General features: G+C 38.9%; 1 protein-coding gene across 6 annotated transcripts in view; it reads right to left on the reverse strand.

Annotated features, from left to right (window-relative positions):
- Positions 1-398: 398 nt before the first annotated feature.
- lrrc4ca (leucine rich repeat containing 4C, genome duplicate a) overlaps positions 399-16,939 on the reverse strand; it is a 155,957-nt gene continuing 139,416 nt past the window's right edge. For 5 of the 6 annotated variants that reach the window (XM_069162679.1, XM_069162678.1, XM_069162675.1 and 2 more), the window contains one exon: positions 399-5,963. In XM_069162679.1, the coding sequence (XP_069018780.1) occupies positions 3,966-5,912 (1,947 nt within the window). In that variant the 5' untranslated portion in view covers positions 5,913-5,963 and the 3' untranslated portion in view covers positions 399-3,965. Of the gene's footprint in view, positions 5,964-12,297; positions 12,875-16,939 lie in introns of those variants that run through there. The other variant, XR_011178915.1, reaches the window with a different exon arrangement.

Here is a 16,939-nt window from a genome sequence, read left to right on the forward strand (position 1 = left end):
ATTATACTGTATATTCAGCCCTGGAAGGTCCTCATGGTTATACATGTCAGTTGAACAGATTCTGGTTTTACACTGATAACATGAGAAACTTGTGTTAAAAAAAAAGGCTTTATGATTAGCATACATTTACATAGATATTTGAAAAGCATGACAGCCATGTAATTAAATAAGATATATAAAAAATAATTAAAGGGGTGACCTGTTAGCTGGGTGGTGAGGGTGCAAACCACATGGGTGCATATGCCGTGAACAGCAAATCCCAGGTTATCTTTTCCCTATATATATATATATAATGTATTGCAAGAGACTGTATTGCTGTTAGATTTCAAAACCTACCAATGTTGAACTTTTATAAATCAATTATATTGTGGCACAGGTTGAAAACAAGAATCAGACAATACAGAAAAACAACAATAGTTTATTTTAACCATATTTTGTGTATGAACTACAAACTCTGGTCTCTATAATCAATCTCCATATCTTTTAAAGGTCATGAAAGAATGCTTACATGAAAATCAATCTCTTATTCTTTTACAGCATGTTTCTCTTTTTTCACTTTTAGAACAGGTTGTTGGCACATGTAAAATTAAAATTTAAAAATTTTTGTTTTTGTTTTATTTTATTCTCAAAATGTATTTCATATAAATCTACCACTAAACAGCATTCCCTCTCAGAAAAAAGAAAAGAATGTGGAAAAAAAAAGAATACTGACCAAAAATATTTAGATATCTTACATACATGAGACAGCTTGACTAAAATGCAACAAATTTACCATTGAAATTTTCAGACGATTTACCTCCAACTAAAGGCAAAAAGGGAAGGTGGTTACAGCCTCCAACATAAACTGTTTAGAATTGTGATCCACATCCCACCACTAGGAACTTAAACACAGAATAATGACACACAGCCAGGTCATTCTATGGTTTACAAATGTGCCAGACTCCACACAAGTGCAATTATGGGATGAATCGTATCCGGGTGGTTAAAAAAAAGCATGATCTGGGATAATCAATTATCCCATTCGGTCTGCTCTAATATTACCTGGGGACCTCATTTGTTTAGAAATGTATTTCCTGCATCTGTGCTGTGTGCAGCAGATTCTCACTGAATGACCAAAGCCTTGTTTCCTCTCGAATTTACAGATTAAATAAAAAACAATCCCAAACCTCAAACTACCCTGAAACATACAGTGGATCTCCACACTGAGTATATATAATAATCATCTGCATTTGCATCCCAAATTATATCAGAGATACGATTAATGAATTCTACTTAAGCCTCCATAATTCTTTATCTGGCAGGGGAATAAAATGATAAAAATAAATTAAATTACACTGTTTCCTGCGGAACTAATATTATTAAATCGCCTCTGTATTAGGCAAATTGTGGGGAGTAATTTGCTACAGGGTTTTTACATAACAAATTATGGACAATGATTATCAACATATAAAATATATGTGATCGTTGTCTTACATATCACAGGTACCCCAGGTAATAATAGTTCTTTGCAAATTGGGCTTTAGATCATTAGCTTCTGATTTAACTTCATTCAGTTTTCATATCCTTCTGAGTCAGAATGGCACTGTATCTTATTTAATCTCCTTATTTGAAAAATGCTGTAGAATTAAGCAATGGGATGCAGCCTTGTAGTCTTTTAGGTTAAAATCTGTCTTTTTAAGTAGAAAACACTCTCTCCATGAAGGCTTTAATGGCGACTTAAAAAGTTTTGCAGTTATGGCCACTTGTTGATATTTTGTTAATTTGTCTTCATTCTACAATGAGTGACAATGAACTCTTGCTAAACGTAGGGTCTTCTGCTGTGTTTTTAGGAAGTTGGGAATAAGGCTCGCAGAGTGGTACGGAGTGGCGTTGTAATATGCGTATTACTACTTGTTGGCTTGACAGTGTTGTACATGAGGATTAAGATGGAAGCAATGTTTTTTTGCCATATTTTGGTGACATATTGAAACAAGATGAACACAGTTGGACTGCAAAAAAGTTGATAATGCAGCTTGACTAGTTTGAGATGTTTATGTAGATATGATTGTACTTCTGTTGCCGTTTCTGCATTGAAAACCACATTGCCACTTTTGGAAACGACCAATAACCTGAAGCTGATCGCAGCGTGGGATCTTTTTCACAGACACCTTTCAGACCTAGGATGAATGTTTGAAACTTACATATGGGGTACCAGCTTGCAGGTTAGTGATATGCATTGTGAATCCACAGAAAGTACATGACACTATCTGTTACAGCAGATTTTATGAGGCATTCTCCTGTGTGTTTCATTACCTGAATGTAATATAAAAGACAAAACTGAGATAAGTTAAACAGTGGGTTGACCTTTTTATATATTTTACTGTTGAGCACAAACTGCACTTACTTGCTAAAAATATACCCAGGGCCATCTGCCAAATGTCTGCCTAATAACTGCATTTATGATGCCTGGCACTATTTTTCATAGAGGGGACTTTGAAATGGTTTCCAGGGTATGGGCGCCTGCGGAGCTCTGTCCGTCCAAAGCCCATGGGCACATCAATTAAAATGTAAATTGTGTTGTCACTAAGGGAGAGAGGCAGGTGCAACCCAAACATCTGGTTGATGCCCGATCCCACACATTCACCCCTAAAGCCTCTCACAGCATAAGCCTTGCCACTCAGGGCCAAGTCCTTTGTTTGGCAGGGGCAGGGTGTGAATCTGGGGCTGCCAGGCACTGCCCATGTGGAAATGTGGCACGCAGATGACAGGCAATGTGCTCAGACAGCTGTATAAAGGGTTTAAGCTCTTTCTTCATCTCATCAGTCTGCTTCTGACAGCACTCCTGCAGTACTGCAGATGAGGTAAGGGGTCCCAGCATGAAAAAGGTGGCCTCAAAGCAATCATCTTCATATGTAACAGCACAGAGCACCGTAAGGTAAAGGTGAGGCCTTGATACGTTGGAAACATTTGGAGGCAGTGGATTTATGCCAGAATTTTAGCTAATCTACATTGTTCCCATCCTTTTCAATCACAATTATGTTGTTTGTAATGCACTCATTAGTGCAACTCCTGTGTCATGACCTTCAGATTCTCAATGGTTTCCAATGCAAGTATTGCTGTGTTTTCTAACAATCAGAATATCTCCCTCTTAAAGTCTGGGAACTTGAGTCAAGACAATTTTGAGATTAGGGATAACCTTATATTTTGCATATACATTGAAAACACAAAGATCAATAGAATCTGATTTACCAAAATATACTTCTAATAGTGAACCTCAGCTTTTACAGTGGCAAAACACAGGGGTCTATTTTCCTCATGTATGCTCCTCAGTCTATCCGTAATGTATGTGACGGATACAATTAAACAGTGAATTATGATCAAATTTCATCACTGACAGTTCTGTCACTCACTGTAAAATGATGAACACGTTTTTAATTCATCTCAGTTACAGATGGTCACAAAAGATTTTATCACTTAATCCACAGCTGGAGAAAATCACTAATGTGCTCTAGATTTCTTTGATACATGGGGGAAATGAGGTTACTATCTCATCTGTTCCAAAGTCTGCAGTTATACCAAAAAAGAATAAGAAAGGAACAATAATTTGCTTCAGGATTTTTTTCTTCGACAGATGTCATCGAACAGAATTTAAAAGCATGTTAGTAAACCAATTTGGTGATGTGAGAGGAAGAAAAACAAAAAACAAAACATGAATTAAGTGCTGGAAAAATAATTGCAGAATACAGTTTTTTCTTGATTTAACCACAATATTTTTTTCTTAAATAAATAACTTCTGTTTTGTAAAGACACTTTTTGAAACAGTAGACATACTCTAATTCCCAAAGTCTTTGAATAAACATCACCAGCCACTGATTTGTCAAACACATGAGTCTCTTCCTCTATGTTTGAGCCAGAGTCTTCACAACCAATTGTCAGTAATGTCCAGTCAATAAAGCCTGTATGTGTTATAATGTCTCACAAAAGTATTAGATTTGGGTCTCTTGTACATTGTCTTTTGAGCTGGCCCGGATTAGCAAAGGTTCGTGCGCTGAGCTATGTATGGAATTGATAGTGGAGGCATGGTTGTATGCAGTCTTGTAGGTGTTATAGTGGTTGAGGTGCTCGTGCTCAAGAGGAGGCAGAGTCAGGTGGCCCTCCATACCCGGGCCTCCTGTTACACAATCCTCATCCACATTGATGATCTCAATGGTGCGTGTTGGTGCATGGTGGTTCTGCTGGTGGTGCTGTTTGCGCATCTTGTAGAAGATTATCAGCATAACAGCTGCCATGAGTGTGATTGCAACAAAGCAGCCGATGATGATCTTGGTGGTTTTCATTACCTCGTCCAAGCCATTCAGTGAGCCGTCATCGCCCAGCTCTGTGACTGGGATTGTGTAAGTCTTCTCTGTGGCGCGGGTGGAGAGCGGTGTTTGGACTGTAGTGGTTGTTGTAGAGGTGGATGAAATAAATCCCCATGCACCAGCAGAGGGTGTGGGTCCCACGTTGTGTTGCACAGTAGTGGTGAAGCCTTCATTGTGTGGTGTTTCTATTGTCTCCACTGTCACTGTGGTAAAGTAGCTGAAACTGCTGTTCTCTGTCGAGGACACATTGAGTGTGGCAGATGCTGTTGTATTACCTGCAGAATTACTCACCATACATGTATATGTGCCTGTGTCCTGCATGGTAACATTGGTGAAGTTCAGTGTACCATCATTGAGCACAGATATTCTGATCTTGTATGCACCATGTGTCATGATGGAACCATTGGGTGTAATCCAGCTAACTGAGGTCAAGGAGCTGGCTCTGCATTTCAACTCTGCAGCACTTCCTTCCGTCACATTTAGGTCTGCAGGAGGCTCCACAATAACAGGAGCATAACAGTGAAAGTAATTCTGATCCAGCTCGCCAATGTATCGTCCCTTATGGTGGGAAGGTGAGCTGCATCGGGCACAGCAGCTGGTGTTTGCTGGTACCATCTCCTTTAGCCACCAGCTTAGCCAGAGGATGTCACAGTTACAATTCCAAGGGTTGTGGTGCAAGTGCACCCTCTCCAGGTGATGTAAAGGAGTGAAAAGATCATGGGGCAACAGGGTAAGGTTATTGTGGGCGAGATTGAGCTCCACGAGCGACTGCAGGTCATCAAAGGAGTTCCTTTCGATGGTCTGGATCTGGGCATGCATCATCCATAGCTTTTGCAAGTGGATGAGCCCTTTAAATGAACCAGGGCGGATGACAGATAGCTGGTTTCCCGACATCTCCAGTTCATCCAGCTTCACCAGGGGAATAAGATTGGGAATTTCCTTCAGATTGCACATCCCCAGATTTAAGTAGCGTAGATTGCTCAGCCCTTCAAAGGCCCCCTCAGATATGTAGGAGAGCCGTTTCAGCTCCCCGAGGTCCAACCTCCGTAACGAGGGCACTCTGTTGAAAGCATAGGAGGGAATGCTCTCTATGGGGTTATTCCTTAGCCAAAGCTCCTTTAGTTTGGAAAGGTACTCAAATGCCCCGTTGGGGATGGTGGTGAGGCGGTTATCAAAAAGCTCCAACGTATTGAGGCTGGCCAGTCCATTGAAGGCCCCAAGCTCAATTTTGCGAATGTGGTTTTTGCTCAGCTGCAGAATCTCCAGATGTCTTAGGTGCTTGAAGCTGTCCACCTTTATGACCTGGATGAGATTTTCTTGCAGATTCAGGTAGCGTGTGTTGGTAGAGATGCCATCAGGAACTTCCCGCAGGCCTCTGCGAGTGCAGATTACTTTGCTGAACTGGTTACTACAGGAGCAGACAGAGGGACACGTCTGAGCACGTACCAGTCCTGCCACCACCAGCAGCTGGAGGGCCAGGAGCAGCACAAATAAAGGGTCGGACAAGGCCCGGTTCCACCTAGGACCTCGCATCATCTGCTGCTGCTGAGTGGAGGTCATCTTGTTTAACATTCATAATTCATTGACTGGTCTTCCACTCTTTGGAAAGAGGATTTGGGCCCACTGGAATGAAATGAAAAGCAGAAAAGAGGAGAGATCTATTAGATAATTGATTGCACAAGTCTAATGCATGTTCATATCTCTCTAGAATTCTAAAAGAGTCAGAATTGAAGGTTTTCAGCTTAAGCTATTGTTAGGTTTGTGTATCTCTTGCAGCAACTACCAGTTACACATATTGTATACCCACACACAAATTTGCAACCATGATTGAGTGCCTTCTACCATTTTTGTTTCTGGGTGCTCTGTCCTCGCACTCTCAATCTCAGTCACATAAAACAAAATCACAATGACGCTGCTGACTTCTGTGCTGTATCTCTGCGGGAGGAGGAAAGGAGAGGGAAAAAAAAGCAGCTATGACTACTGTGTTGTGTGATTTATATTTGAGACTAGGGGGACATAAATAATAAGGAAGCTCACCACCCACCAGTCCTTCTATCGAGTCAAGACATCTAGAAACGTCTGATTACAACTCGCTGTTCCTCAAAGGCACAGTGCATGCGACTGGAATGTCAAACAAGCAAGTCAAAATGGGACCGGAGAATTTGTTTGTGTAACTCTTTGTGAATCATGCTAGAAGAAACTGCAGGGACACAAACAATATGTTCTTTGATTGAGATTTACTGTGTGAAAGAGAGATGATGCAATGGCAGCCATGGAGTGTGACTGAATGACATGCTTATCGCACTGATTCAGTGTGCGTTATCTTCCTGTTTTTCTACTCAATAATACCAATATTTCTCAAAGTTGTTCATGTTTTCTTTGTTGCCCTGTAAATAACGGTTTTAAAAAGCTGCTATTCATACGGTGTGAATGAAGAGCAGATAAATACACCAAGAGACAATGCAAATAACCTTTGATGAGAAATATCCACAGTAAAAGTTTTGCCGAGATTTTTGATAATAGTCTCTTTTGTATTCTTCAGTACATCTTGCGCAATCATGCTTTTCACAGTGAAGAAATATCTTAAAGATCAGACATATTTTATCTTTTGAAAGTTTTGAAAAAAACAATCATACTTTTGTGTTGTGATACATTGATTGCTGTAATTTTTTATTTTCTTGTCTTTGTCAAGGAGCTGTGGCTCATCTAAGGATGGTTAAAAATGCTGCGGCATGTTTTTTATCAAGAAAATTTGAAGGGAGAACATTACTTCAGTGTTGACCTCATCAGTGGCTGCTCATGAAATTTAGAATTCAATTTAAGATCTTAATTATTAAGTATTGGGCCATCCCTTTCTCATCCCAGGGTGTCAGATACTGCCGTTTCGTCACAGCCCGCTGGCACCTCACACAAGAAGCACAAGGTGCCTTAGTTTTAGCCACCAGAAACCACATGGTTAGGTCAATGAAAAGATTATAGTTTACGTGGCATCACATAGTACAGGCCTGGATGGTATCAGCTCCAGGCTGCTCAGGGACTATGTAAATCAGCTCTGTGAGGTACCGCTGCACATTTTCAACCTGAGCCTCAGCCTGGAGAGAGTCCCAGTCCTCTGGAAAACCTCCTGTGTGGTTCCAGTCCCAAAGACTGCACACCCCAAGAAGCTAAACCACTTCAGACCTGTAGCCTTAACCTCTCACCTTATGAACACGATGGAGAGGATCATTCTCGGCTACCTCAGACCCCTGGTGAGCACTTCACTGGACCCCCTGCAGTTCGCCTATAGAGCAGGCGTTGGTGTGGAGGATGCAGTGATCTACCTGCTGCCCAGGTCCCTCTCTCAATTGGAGAACACTGGCAGCACTGTGAGGGTCATGTTCTTTCACTTCTCCAGCGCGTTCAACACCATCACTGCTTGGGGGGAAGCTGGAGGGAGATGGAGTCGACGGCCGCCTGATTGACCGACTACCTCACGAACAGACCGCAGTATGTGAGGCTTCACAACTGTGTGTCTGATGTGGTTTTCTGCAGCACGGGGGCCCTGCAGGGCACTGTGCTCTCCCCCTTCCTGTTCTCCCTGTACACGTCAGACTTCAGGTACAACACTGACTGCTGCCACAAGTTCTCTGATGATACAGCCATTGTTGGACGTGTATCAGAAGGGAACGATCTGGAGTACAGGGAGGTCATCACTGATTTCGTCGACTGGTGTGATCTCAATCACCTCCAGATTAACGCCAGTAAAACCCTCTCCATGAGACTGTAGGAGCTTTAAGCAGCTCCTTCAGCGGCAGACCGCTGCACCCTCAGTGCAGGAAGGAGCGCTTCCGCAGGTCGTTTATTCCGACTTCTGTCAGACTATTAAACACCAGCCTAAAATAATGTTGCACTGTATTTCACTTCATAGCACCTGACACGTTCCATTCATCCCAAACTGTATTTATTTATTTTTTGTGTATATAGTTGTGTGTGTGTGTGTGTGTGTGTGTGTGTGTGTGTGTGTGTGTGTGTGTGTGTGTGTGTGTGTGTGTGTGTGTGTGTATTTATTCATTGGTCTTACTTTAAAAAAAAAAATACATTTATCTAGCTTACTTTATTGTATACATATTTGTAATTTGTTCTTATTGTGTGCACCTTTTTTTTTTTTTTTTTTTTTTTTTTTTTTTTTTTTTTTTTCCTAACTGTGTTTCTATGCTGCTGTGATGACGAAATTTCCCAACTGCGGGGTTAATAAAGTTTAAAGTCTAAGTCTATATGTAACATAAGTTACTTTATGTAAGTCCACATTGACTTCTCCCTTCTCAAACTGAAATAACAGTTTACCACCTGGAAGTCCTGTGTCTGTTGCATCCCAACACCCCTGACCTCCTTCCTACATTTCTACTGAAGTTTCTACTCACATGACTAGGTCACATGACCTCCGTCTTCAATTTGGGTTGTCACGGTGTCAATGCCAAAGAGCAATTTGTGGTTATCTCTCTGATACCAACAGCTTTGACAAACAGCAGTATTTGACGCCCTAGGAATGAGAATGGCCTGATTCTACATAGTGAAGCCCCCAAGTACATTGTGTCCTTATAGAAAGCTGCAGTTTTTCTGTTGTTTAACCAGTGCTTTGTGGATGTTCCCAGGGCCTGACTTTGCCTCTTAACTCCGGAACATTTGTTTTTGAAGTTGTTATATGAATAAATCTTTACTTACTTACTTACTTAGTCAGCGATAAGTCACTACTAGTGACAACCATACAACCAGAACAGCTCTTTTGATTGAATTAATATCTCAACAGATACCAATTTTAATTGAGACAGACACAAAAGATTTAGATTGAAGAATAAATATATTATTGACTTTGATTATTACATTTCCAAACCCAGCCTTCCTGTGGAAAAATAAAATCAATTAAGAGGCAGCTTGTTACATGACTAACATGGTAATTATATTATATTCAGTCTTCAGGTATGACATCTATGCCAATGTTTTATGAAAGACTAGTGCTGAGATGAGCATGACAACATCATCACTATGTATTGTCCAGTGACAGTCTCAGTAGTTTTTGCTTATTATACAGTTGTCAGACTTTATACGTACATTTTTTTTTTTTTATCATCACAGAAAGCTGGGTTTTTATTTCCTTTACTCTCTCAGTGAAAGACAGGGAAAAACTCTGGGCAGGTCGGAAGTGAGTCACAGAGCTAGCACAGATAAAGAGACACATTTATAGAGTCTCTAATCTACCTGACCTGAATGTTTTTGAATGGGGGAGGAAACTAGAGCACGTTCAGAAAATCAATGTGAACATGAAGAAAAAGATGTAAACTCCAATCAGAAAGTTACAACCTCCAGAGAAATGTCAGTGATACAAACAGATCTACTGTGGAATATGTTTTTAACAATAAACCTGAAAATTTGTCACAAAGAGAACTCTTGACTGTCACACAAATACATTTTAGTCTATAAATGGAGTAATCAAATCAGCTCGAGGAGACATCTCTTGGGATGTGTTTGATAAATAAAATGAAACAGCGGTCATATTTGATGAATGTAGTCACAAATACAAATTCCCATTGTTATTGTTGTTGTCACTGAGTCAACTATCACTGACGTTAACACGTCACGTTAACAAAATTATAAAATTAGAGCATGGTGTGCGACGTTTTAAAAAGGAAAAGGGTTGCTGTAAATAAACCAGAATATGTTCTCTTTTTAGTGTTAATCTGGAAAATACTCTAAAGAGAAAATATGTAATTTTTAGACAATTTAAAGGTGTAGTACAAACACACAAACTAATATGTTACAATGTACTGAGACACACACTCACACAGATTTTCTATCTCTTTGAAATATTTTTGCACCACCCATAAAATGGACAACTCATTTGACATGAGTGGTGTTATTGGATTGCAGTACTGTAGTTTCTCTTTTTAGCACACAGTGTAATCTGCAACAGAAAGCTCTTCACTTAAGAACGAGCAGGCTATTACTGTAACTACTGATTAATTGCTTGATTACTGACTTCATTAATTCTTCAATTACAAAATTTAAATTCCAAGCAGCCAAAGCCTGGGGCTGAAAAAAAGAATGTGTTTTCATTCAGGGTACCAGGCACATGTGACAGGGATCACACAACAGGCTGAAAATCACATACCATAATGGACACTTCAATTAGTAACTTTGAACAAAACAATTCACTATGGTACAACCCAGGGTGCAATTTGAGATTTCTGCTCACATGTTCTATTGAACCTGTCACTATAAAGTATTCCTAATAAAACGTTCAGAAACCTTTACGGTACTCACTTATTATCCATACAAAATCCATGCTGTTTCAAGGTGAAATTCCACCAATAATATGACTTACTAGAAAATTCACTGTTTAGGATTTGTGAATAACTCTCGCTCAATCCCTGTATCTCATTCCACTATTTACTTATCCTTCTTTTCAGCACATCAAACCACGAAGAGATAAACAGTGAATCACCAGAACAGAATCCAAATTATGGCAGCAGAAAAGATGAAGTTTATTTACAAAGGAAAACAATATGTCTGCACACTGACAATAAAAGCAGCAAAATTGGATTTACACAGTGCAGTGATGGAATTAGATGAAAAGAGATAAGAAAAATTAAATTAAGAAAAGAATGAATTTTTAAACTTTTGTCCTAACAGATTATGAACTGCCAGCTGCCTCTTTGTCTGGTAGAGAGTACTAAAGCATGACCCAGATTAACAGGAGTGCAGACAATTGAAAAGCAAGATCTGCAACGTTTGGAAATTAATTTATGTTTATCAAATAGAAACAGTTCTCACTAGAACCAACCATACAAAAAAGTATGCAGATGTGCATACAGCTGTTTCACAATATACCATCTTAGATCCCAAAAAAAGAACATCTGCTTTAAAATGAGAAATCACAACAGGCTGTAATATGAATTAATATGCCAACATCCTCGGAGCTTTGTGGTCACTTCACATATGCAGTATCCCTTGCAAAATATGACTGACTGTGATGTGATGCAATAATTGACCAGCACAAAGTAAAAACTATTAAATGCAAATGAAACATAAGAAATACACGTTGCTATTTATTTATTTGTAATTTAACAAGGACATATAACTGTGTCATCAGCATAAAAAAAAAGACTGAAATAGTATGTTTATATGTGTGAAACCATTTATATTAGCACAATCATAATTGAAACAGAGTTTAATAATCCATTTATAAACTCACCCCACAAAAAAGTAAACCTTTTGTTGGTAAATTACAGTAAATGGTAATCAAGCAGCAGTTTATTTTAGTGAGAACAGTGGGGGGGTAAATGGGTCATCTTTTTAAAGGTGCCAAAAAATAAGCTGGACCAACTAATATAGTATAAAAGCAGGCACTTGCAAATGTGCCTGTAACAAATCAAAGCCACCGCATCAGGTTTCTAAAAAAAAAACATCCTTTCGGATCTGACATCAGACCACTTAAAGGTAACCAAAGAGAAAGCGACAGTAACAGGAGACTCATCTTTTTGAATGACACAACTAATCAATATGTATACTGCATAAATATGCCAGCTTTCCCGGCTGATACTGCTCAGCTCTCTTTTCATTCAAAATACATACGCACTCAGTACAATGACTAGACTTGCCAGTCTTTAAATCAGCTGCATCAAACAACATGCACCAGATATTTTTTATCTAACCACAGCAACAAGAGCATCCCTTCTTGATATTATTTATATTATTTGTGTTAAATTCACACAATGCACCGATAAATATGAACATTTTGAGTTTAGAAAATGAAATTGAATCATTAAAAAATGTCATTTGTTTTTAGAAACATCTGATGTAAATAGTAACATTAGAGAGAAAATGGATGCTGGGTTACTACTCATGCAGCAGTTATAATGACTGTTATTTGACAAAGCCTATCCATCTACAGATAACTGGAAGCCTTACATCTGAGGGTGTTTATATGTAGAAATTCAGCAGGCTTTATATAATTAGACTATCTATATTGTGAGGTGCATCCTACAACACTGCCCCTGATAGCAAACCATAATTTCACATGTGGAGAACATCTATTCAGCTAGTCATGAGTGTTTATATGTATATGTTTTTTAGATAATAGACATTTAGCTTCCGACTGCACACATCGTGTGTAGTCTCAGTCATTTCCATTGCCATTGTAATTCTGGAGTATCATATTTTTGCATTATAAATCATCCATAAAGGGTTTAATTATTTAATAGGGCTACAGGAAATTGAAGTGGGGCTAAAGATCCCTGAAATAGGTTTGGTGATGCCACTGCTTGGCACAAAGCACTGACTGATTTTCCTCTGCTCTCTTTCCATGGTCAACAACCATTTCCTGTCTTTAATCTTCACCAACATCCATGGCTTCATTTTTAAGGTGAGAGAAAGTGTGAGGGGACTTGAGTCTTTCTTCACTCAGTTAATGCTCGAGTACCTGCTTATTATGAACTTTTCAGTGAAGAGTGACTGACAGGAGCTTTGGCTTTCACACTAGGGGGAGAGGATGATGAGAGCTTGTTGAGTGAGAGGCGTTTGTGACAGAGGAAGGTCGGCGTGGATGGTAGAGAGAAAGAGAGACAGAAAGAGAGAGAGGCAGATTAATGAGATATAAATCAAATCAGGTCACTTCTTGATAATGCCAGCAATCTTGCAACAACTCCAAATATAAACCAGAATCCTTTAAGGATTCCAGTGTGGGAGGGATACCCACCACATGCATCACAAGCCTTCTCTTTTCCTCTTAGCCCCACAGCATAAACACATCATGACCAACGCAATACATAAATTAAATGAAGGTAAGCCTCTGTATTGCTGTTGTCACATGGTCACATTTTTGCCATGTAGTCATATTACGCATTCAGTCTTTTGTCACTGTTGATCTTATCCAATATTTTTGAATTTTACTGGGTTAAAACGGGACACCACATCCTTCCCTTGAGCCAGCATCAGGGGCTGCTTGGTATCTGCTGAGATAGTTTGTTAATATTTTGAAGATGACAACAAAGTCTCACTCAGAATGGCTGAATGCTTCACTTCTATATTTGCAATTAGATATGGGTTTGTTTTTTTTAATCTATTTTTTGTGTTATTGATAAGACATTTTTCCTGCCTTGAATTCTAAAATAACATTTAAAAAAATTCAGCATAAGTGTCACTTTTGTCTCTACTGACATCAGATAAATTGATAAGAAATATGTATTGTATCTGTCTCAAAATATAATTATATTCCTCCTCATAATAAGTTATGGCAGCATCATATATTAATCATTTGAACTAAAGTAATTCCTTTCCAATTATCTCCTGGAGCATACGCATTAGTTGGATTTCAGTAGTTAATACACAGAAGCGAGCAATAGAAATCTAACACACGTCTTTCTTACAAAATGCATATGTTAAGCCTTTTTTACATGCAACATTAATTGTTTCATTTGCAGATAACCTCTTGATCTTATTCACACAGCATCAACGACATATACACACAAACATATCAGCAGGATTACTTATGTTGTAGAAAGCTGTATATTATCTGTCGGTGCTCACTGAATATGTGCTAATTAGCCAGACTATTGTAACTGCTTTGAATGAGTGGCACAAAACTGCGTTAGAGCCACAGAGAAGATATTATGCTTTTCTTTGCCTTTCTCTTCATTTATGGCTGGTACAATATAACATTATATATCTTGAATACAGTATGGCTAGTTATTGCTTCTATGTTCTCCTACAATATGTATATTCTGCTGTTCTTCTACATTATAAACTTTGTTAAAGTCCATTACGCCACGAATATGATAAGAGACAAACCGTAATCACGTTTGAATTTCATTTGATATCAATAACAGAAATAACTGACTATTTAAGAGACATTTATGGTTATGGTTTCCTGCATGCAAAAGCTGATTGACCACTGAGCTGTTAATGGATTACACTTCATAATTAATTTCCCTTGTTTTTGTTGTCTGGTCTTGTATCTTAAATGTAAGTGGAATTTTGCAGTTAAATTGGGGATCTGTCTGTTAACAATGTTATTACAGAATAACAGCATATAAAACCTTATCATGGCTAAACTCAACAGACAGCATAAAATGATTTACATCTATTACGTTTACATTACATGTGTGTCTATTTTGTAAATTTGCACATTGCAAAATGACATGCACTTTATTTCTATTTTTGCGAAATATTCCATTTGTACGTATCAAGTGACATTTGTGATTGTATATGAACTGCGCTCCACTCTGTCCTGTTTCCCACAGCTTAAGATATAGATGAATGCACTTACTGTAAGCCACCATCAAATTTAGAGTTCAGGGATGTTGAGGAAAAATTATTCTCAAAGAATGGTCATACTGAAGCTATTTTTCTGTGTCTTTTGTTTTAACCATCCAAGTGAAACAGACAAGCCCCGTACTTTGAATTGGTGCTAACTAGCCAAGTGAGACAAACTGACAGCTGCTCCCCTGCCCACAGTCTGACATCCTCCCACGCACAGCTTGTCTCTCTCATCCATAACAAGATGGTAAAATTAATTTGATGCATGTAGCAAATATTTATTTAACCACTATACCCTAATAAATCAGCTGATCAAAAATGTTCAGTGACAAAATACAGTTAAAACACCTGATGAAAGAATCCCAGCACAGTTTGAGTTTTTTTGTGACAAAGCAGACAATGTTTTTGCCAACTCGTTAACACCAACATACAGTCCTAATTAGAAACTCGTGGTATACAGTGAAAAGAGTGAGAGAGAGAGTGAGAGAGAGAGAGAGAGAGAGAGAGAGAGAGAGAGAGAGAGAGAGAGAGAGAACGAAGAGTCATTAGAAAGAGACAAAGTCCTTTAATGAGCTGTTATAACGATGGCTACAAGTAGACATTCTGCCTCAGCTAGCGTTCATGTAAATTATTGAACTGTAATGAGCTACCCATATTTAAAAATATCACAACACAGTAGTTTAATATCATCAAGAAACAAGAAATTGACATTAACAATGTACATCATAATATGATGTACATTTTTTGTTGATCTCCAAATCACATACATTTGCATAAATTGCACCAGACTCCTAACTTCACACATACTTTATATACGTTTACACAATTTAAGTCAAACGTCTGAGTAAAGCAACAATAACATAAACACATTTTTTTATTAGACATGTAAAGTACAGTAGAATTTACACATGCCATGAATGCAAAGAACACAACCCCTAATTCCCTATTACACTACAGATCAAAAGTGAATTGAGAGTACTTTATTATTTGTACATTTTCCGGTATTTGGGTTGAGTTCTGTTTGTCAGTAACAACTTTTTCCACCTTCAAGTGAAGTGTCATATGTCAGTTTCTATCTAACAGAGCCTTGTCCTGTTTTTTTCAGGGACTTTTTTTCATTACCTCACAATACCCTTGTGTTACCTCGCAATAACTGTTGCGTGAACTTGCAATAATGTTACTGAAAGCATGAGTTGTATTATGACATAGTATCTTGTAGTAGACTGCCGATGGCTGTGACTACAGTGAGTCAGTGCACCCACAGCAGTGCATTCGCGGGCACAAGCAATATTTAGACAGAAAACTAAAGGAACTGGTTCAACAGCTCTCTCACTGACCACTGCCGAGACAGACGGTAGCTCTGATTATGACTGCAGCCTTGGGATGACATAGCTGTCAACAATGATTGTGGTTGTAGGCAGGGCTGTGCTTTCGTTGTTACGATTATGGCTGTGACACATCGTTTTTAACGGGTGTAACACTGACTGCATGCAGTGTGTGCGAGTGTGTGTGTGTGTGTGTGTGTGTGTGTGTGTGTGTGTGTGTGTGTGTGTGTGTGTGTGTGCAGTGATGGTTGTGCTGCCTGACCATTGTATTGAAACTTTATTCCTGAACCCCTGTGGTGGGTTGGTAACATATCGGTTGTGGAAGCACTGCATGTTCAAATATAGGTGGATACATCCATAATATGGCAGACTCAACCACAGCAGCAGCTGAAGTCTGAACTATAACCATATATCCAGCCACTGCTTCCCCCATCACAGCCAGGCAGAGCAGCTGCAGCTGTGCTCACAACCGGTGGCTATATACTGTCAGAGATCAGCCTTTTGAAATGAGAAATGAACATTGAATGCAGTATGATCAGTGTATAATTTCTCCTTTTTGGAGCATCTGCATCTGACCGACACACTAACTGTTCATATGGATAAAAAAAGGAATAGAAAAATTATTGCAAGGAAATGCAAAAGTTATCCAGAAAATTATTTCCTACTGTGACATTTTGGAGGCTCCTTACTGTCTCCACAAGTTTCCTCACATATTCTGCATGGAAACATTAAAGTATCTCACTGCTTACAATGACGCATCTTTCCCTATTTTTAAATGAGGTTATTGTTGGAGAAGATGTTACACTGAGTCAACGTTCTGGTATCTGCCAGAGAAATGGTGTATCACCAGAACTTGATGTGGAAGGTGTATCATTACTTCAGGGCATCATGCCTGTCATTCAGGTGCAGGCCAGTTCTACACAGAACACAGAACAATTGGCCTCCCCCTCAGTCTGAGGATGACCCCCGTAATCACATATTTGC

Source organism: Embiotoca jacksoni, unplaced genomic scaffold (genome assembly GCF_022577435.1).
Source record: "Embiotoca jacksoni isolate LCO1_2020_lvr unplaced genomic scaffold, fEmbJac1.0.p SCAF_3, whole genome shotgun sequence".
NCBI classification, from domain to species: domain Eukaryota; kingdom Metazoa; phylum Chordata; class Actinopteri; family Embiotocidae; genus Embiotoca; species Embiotoca jacksoni.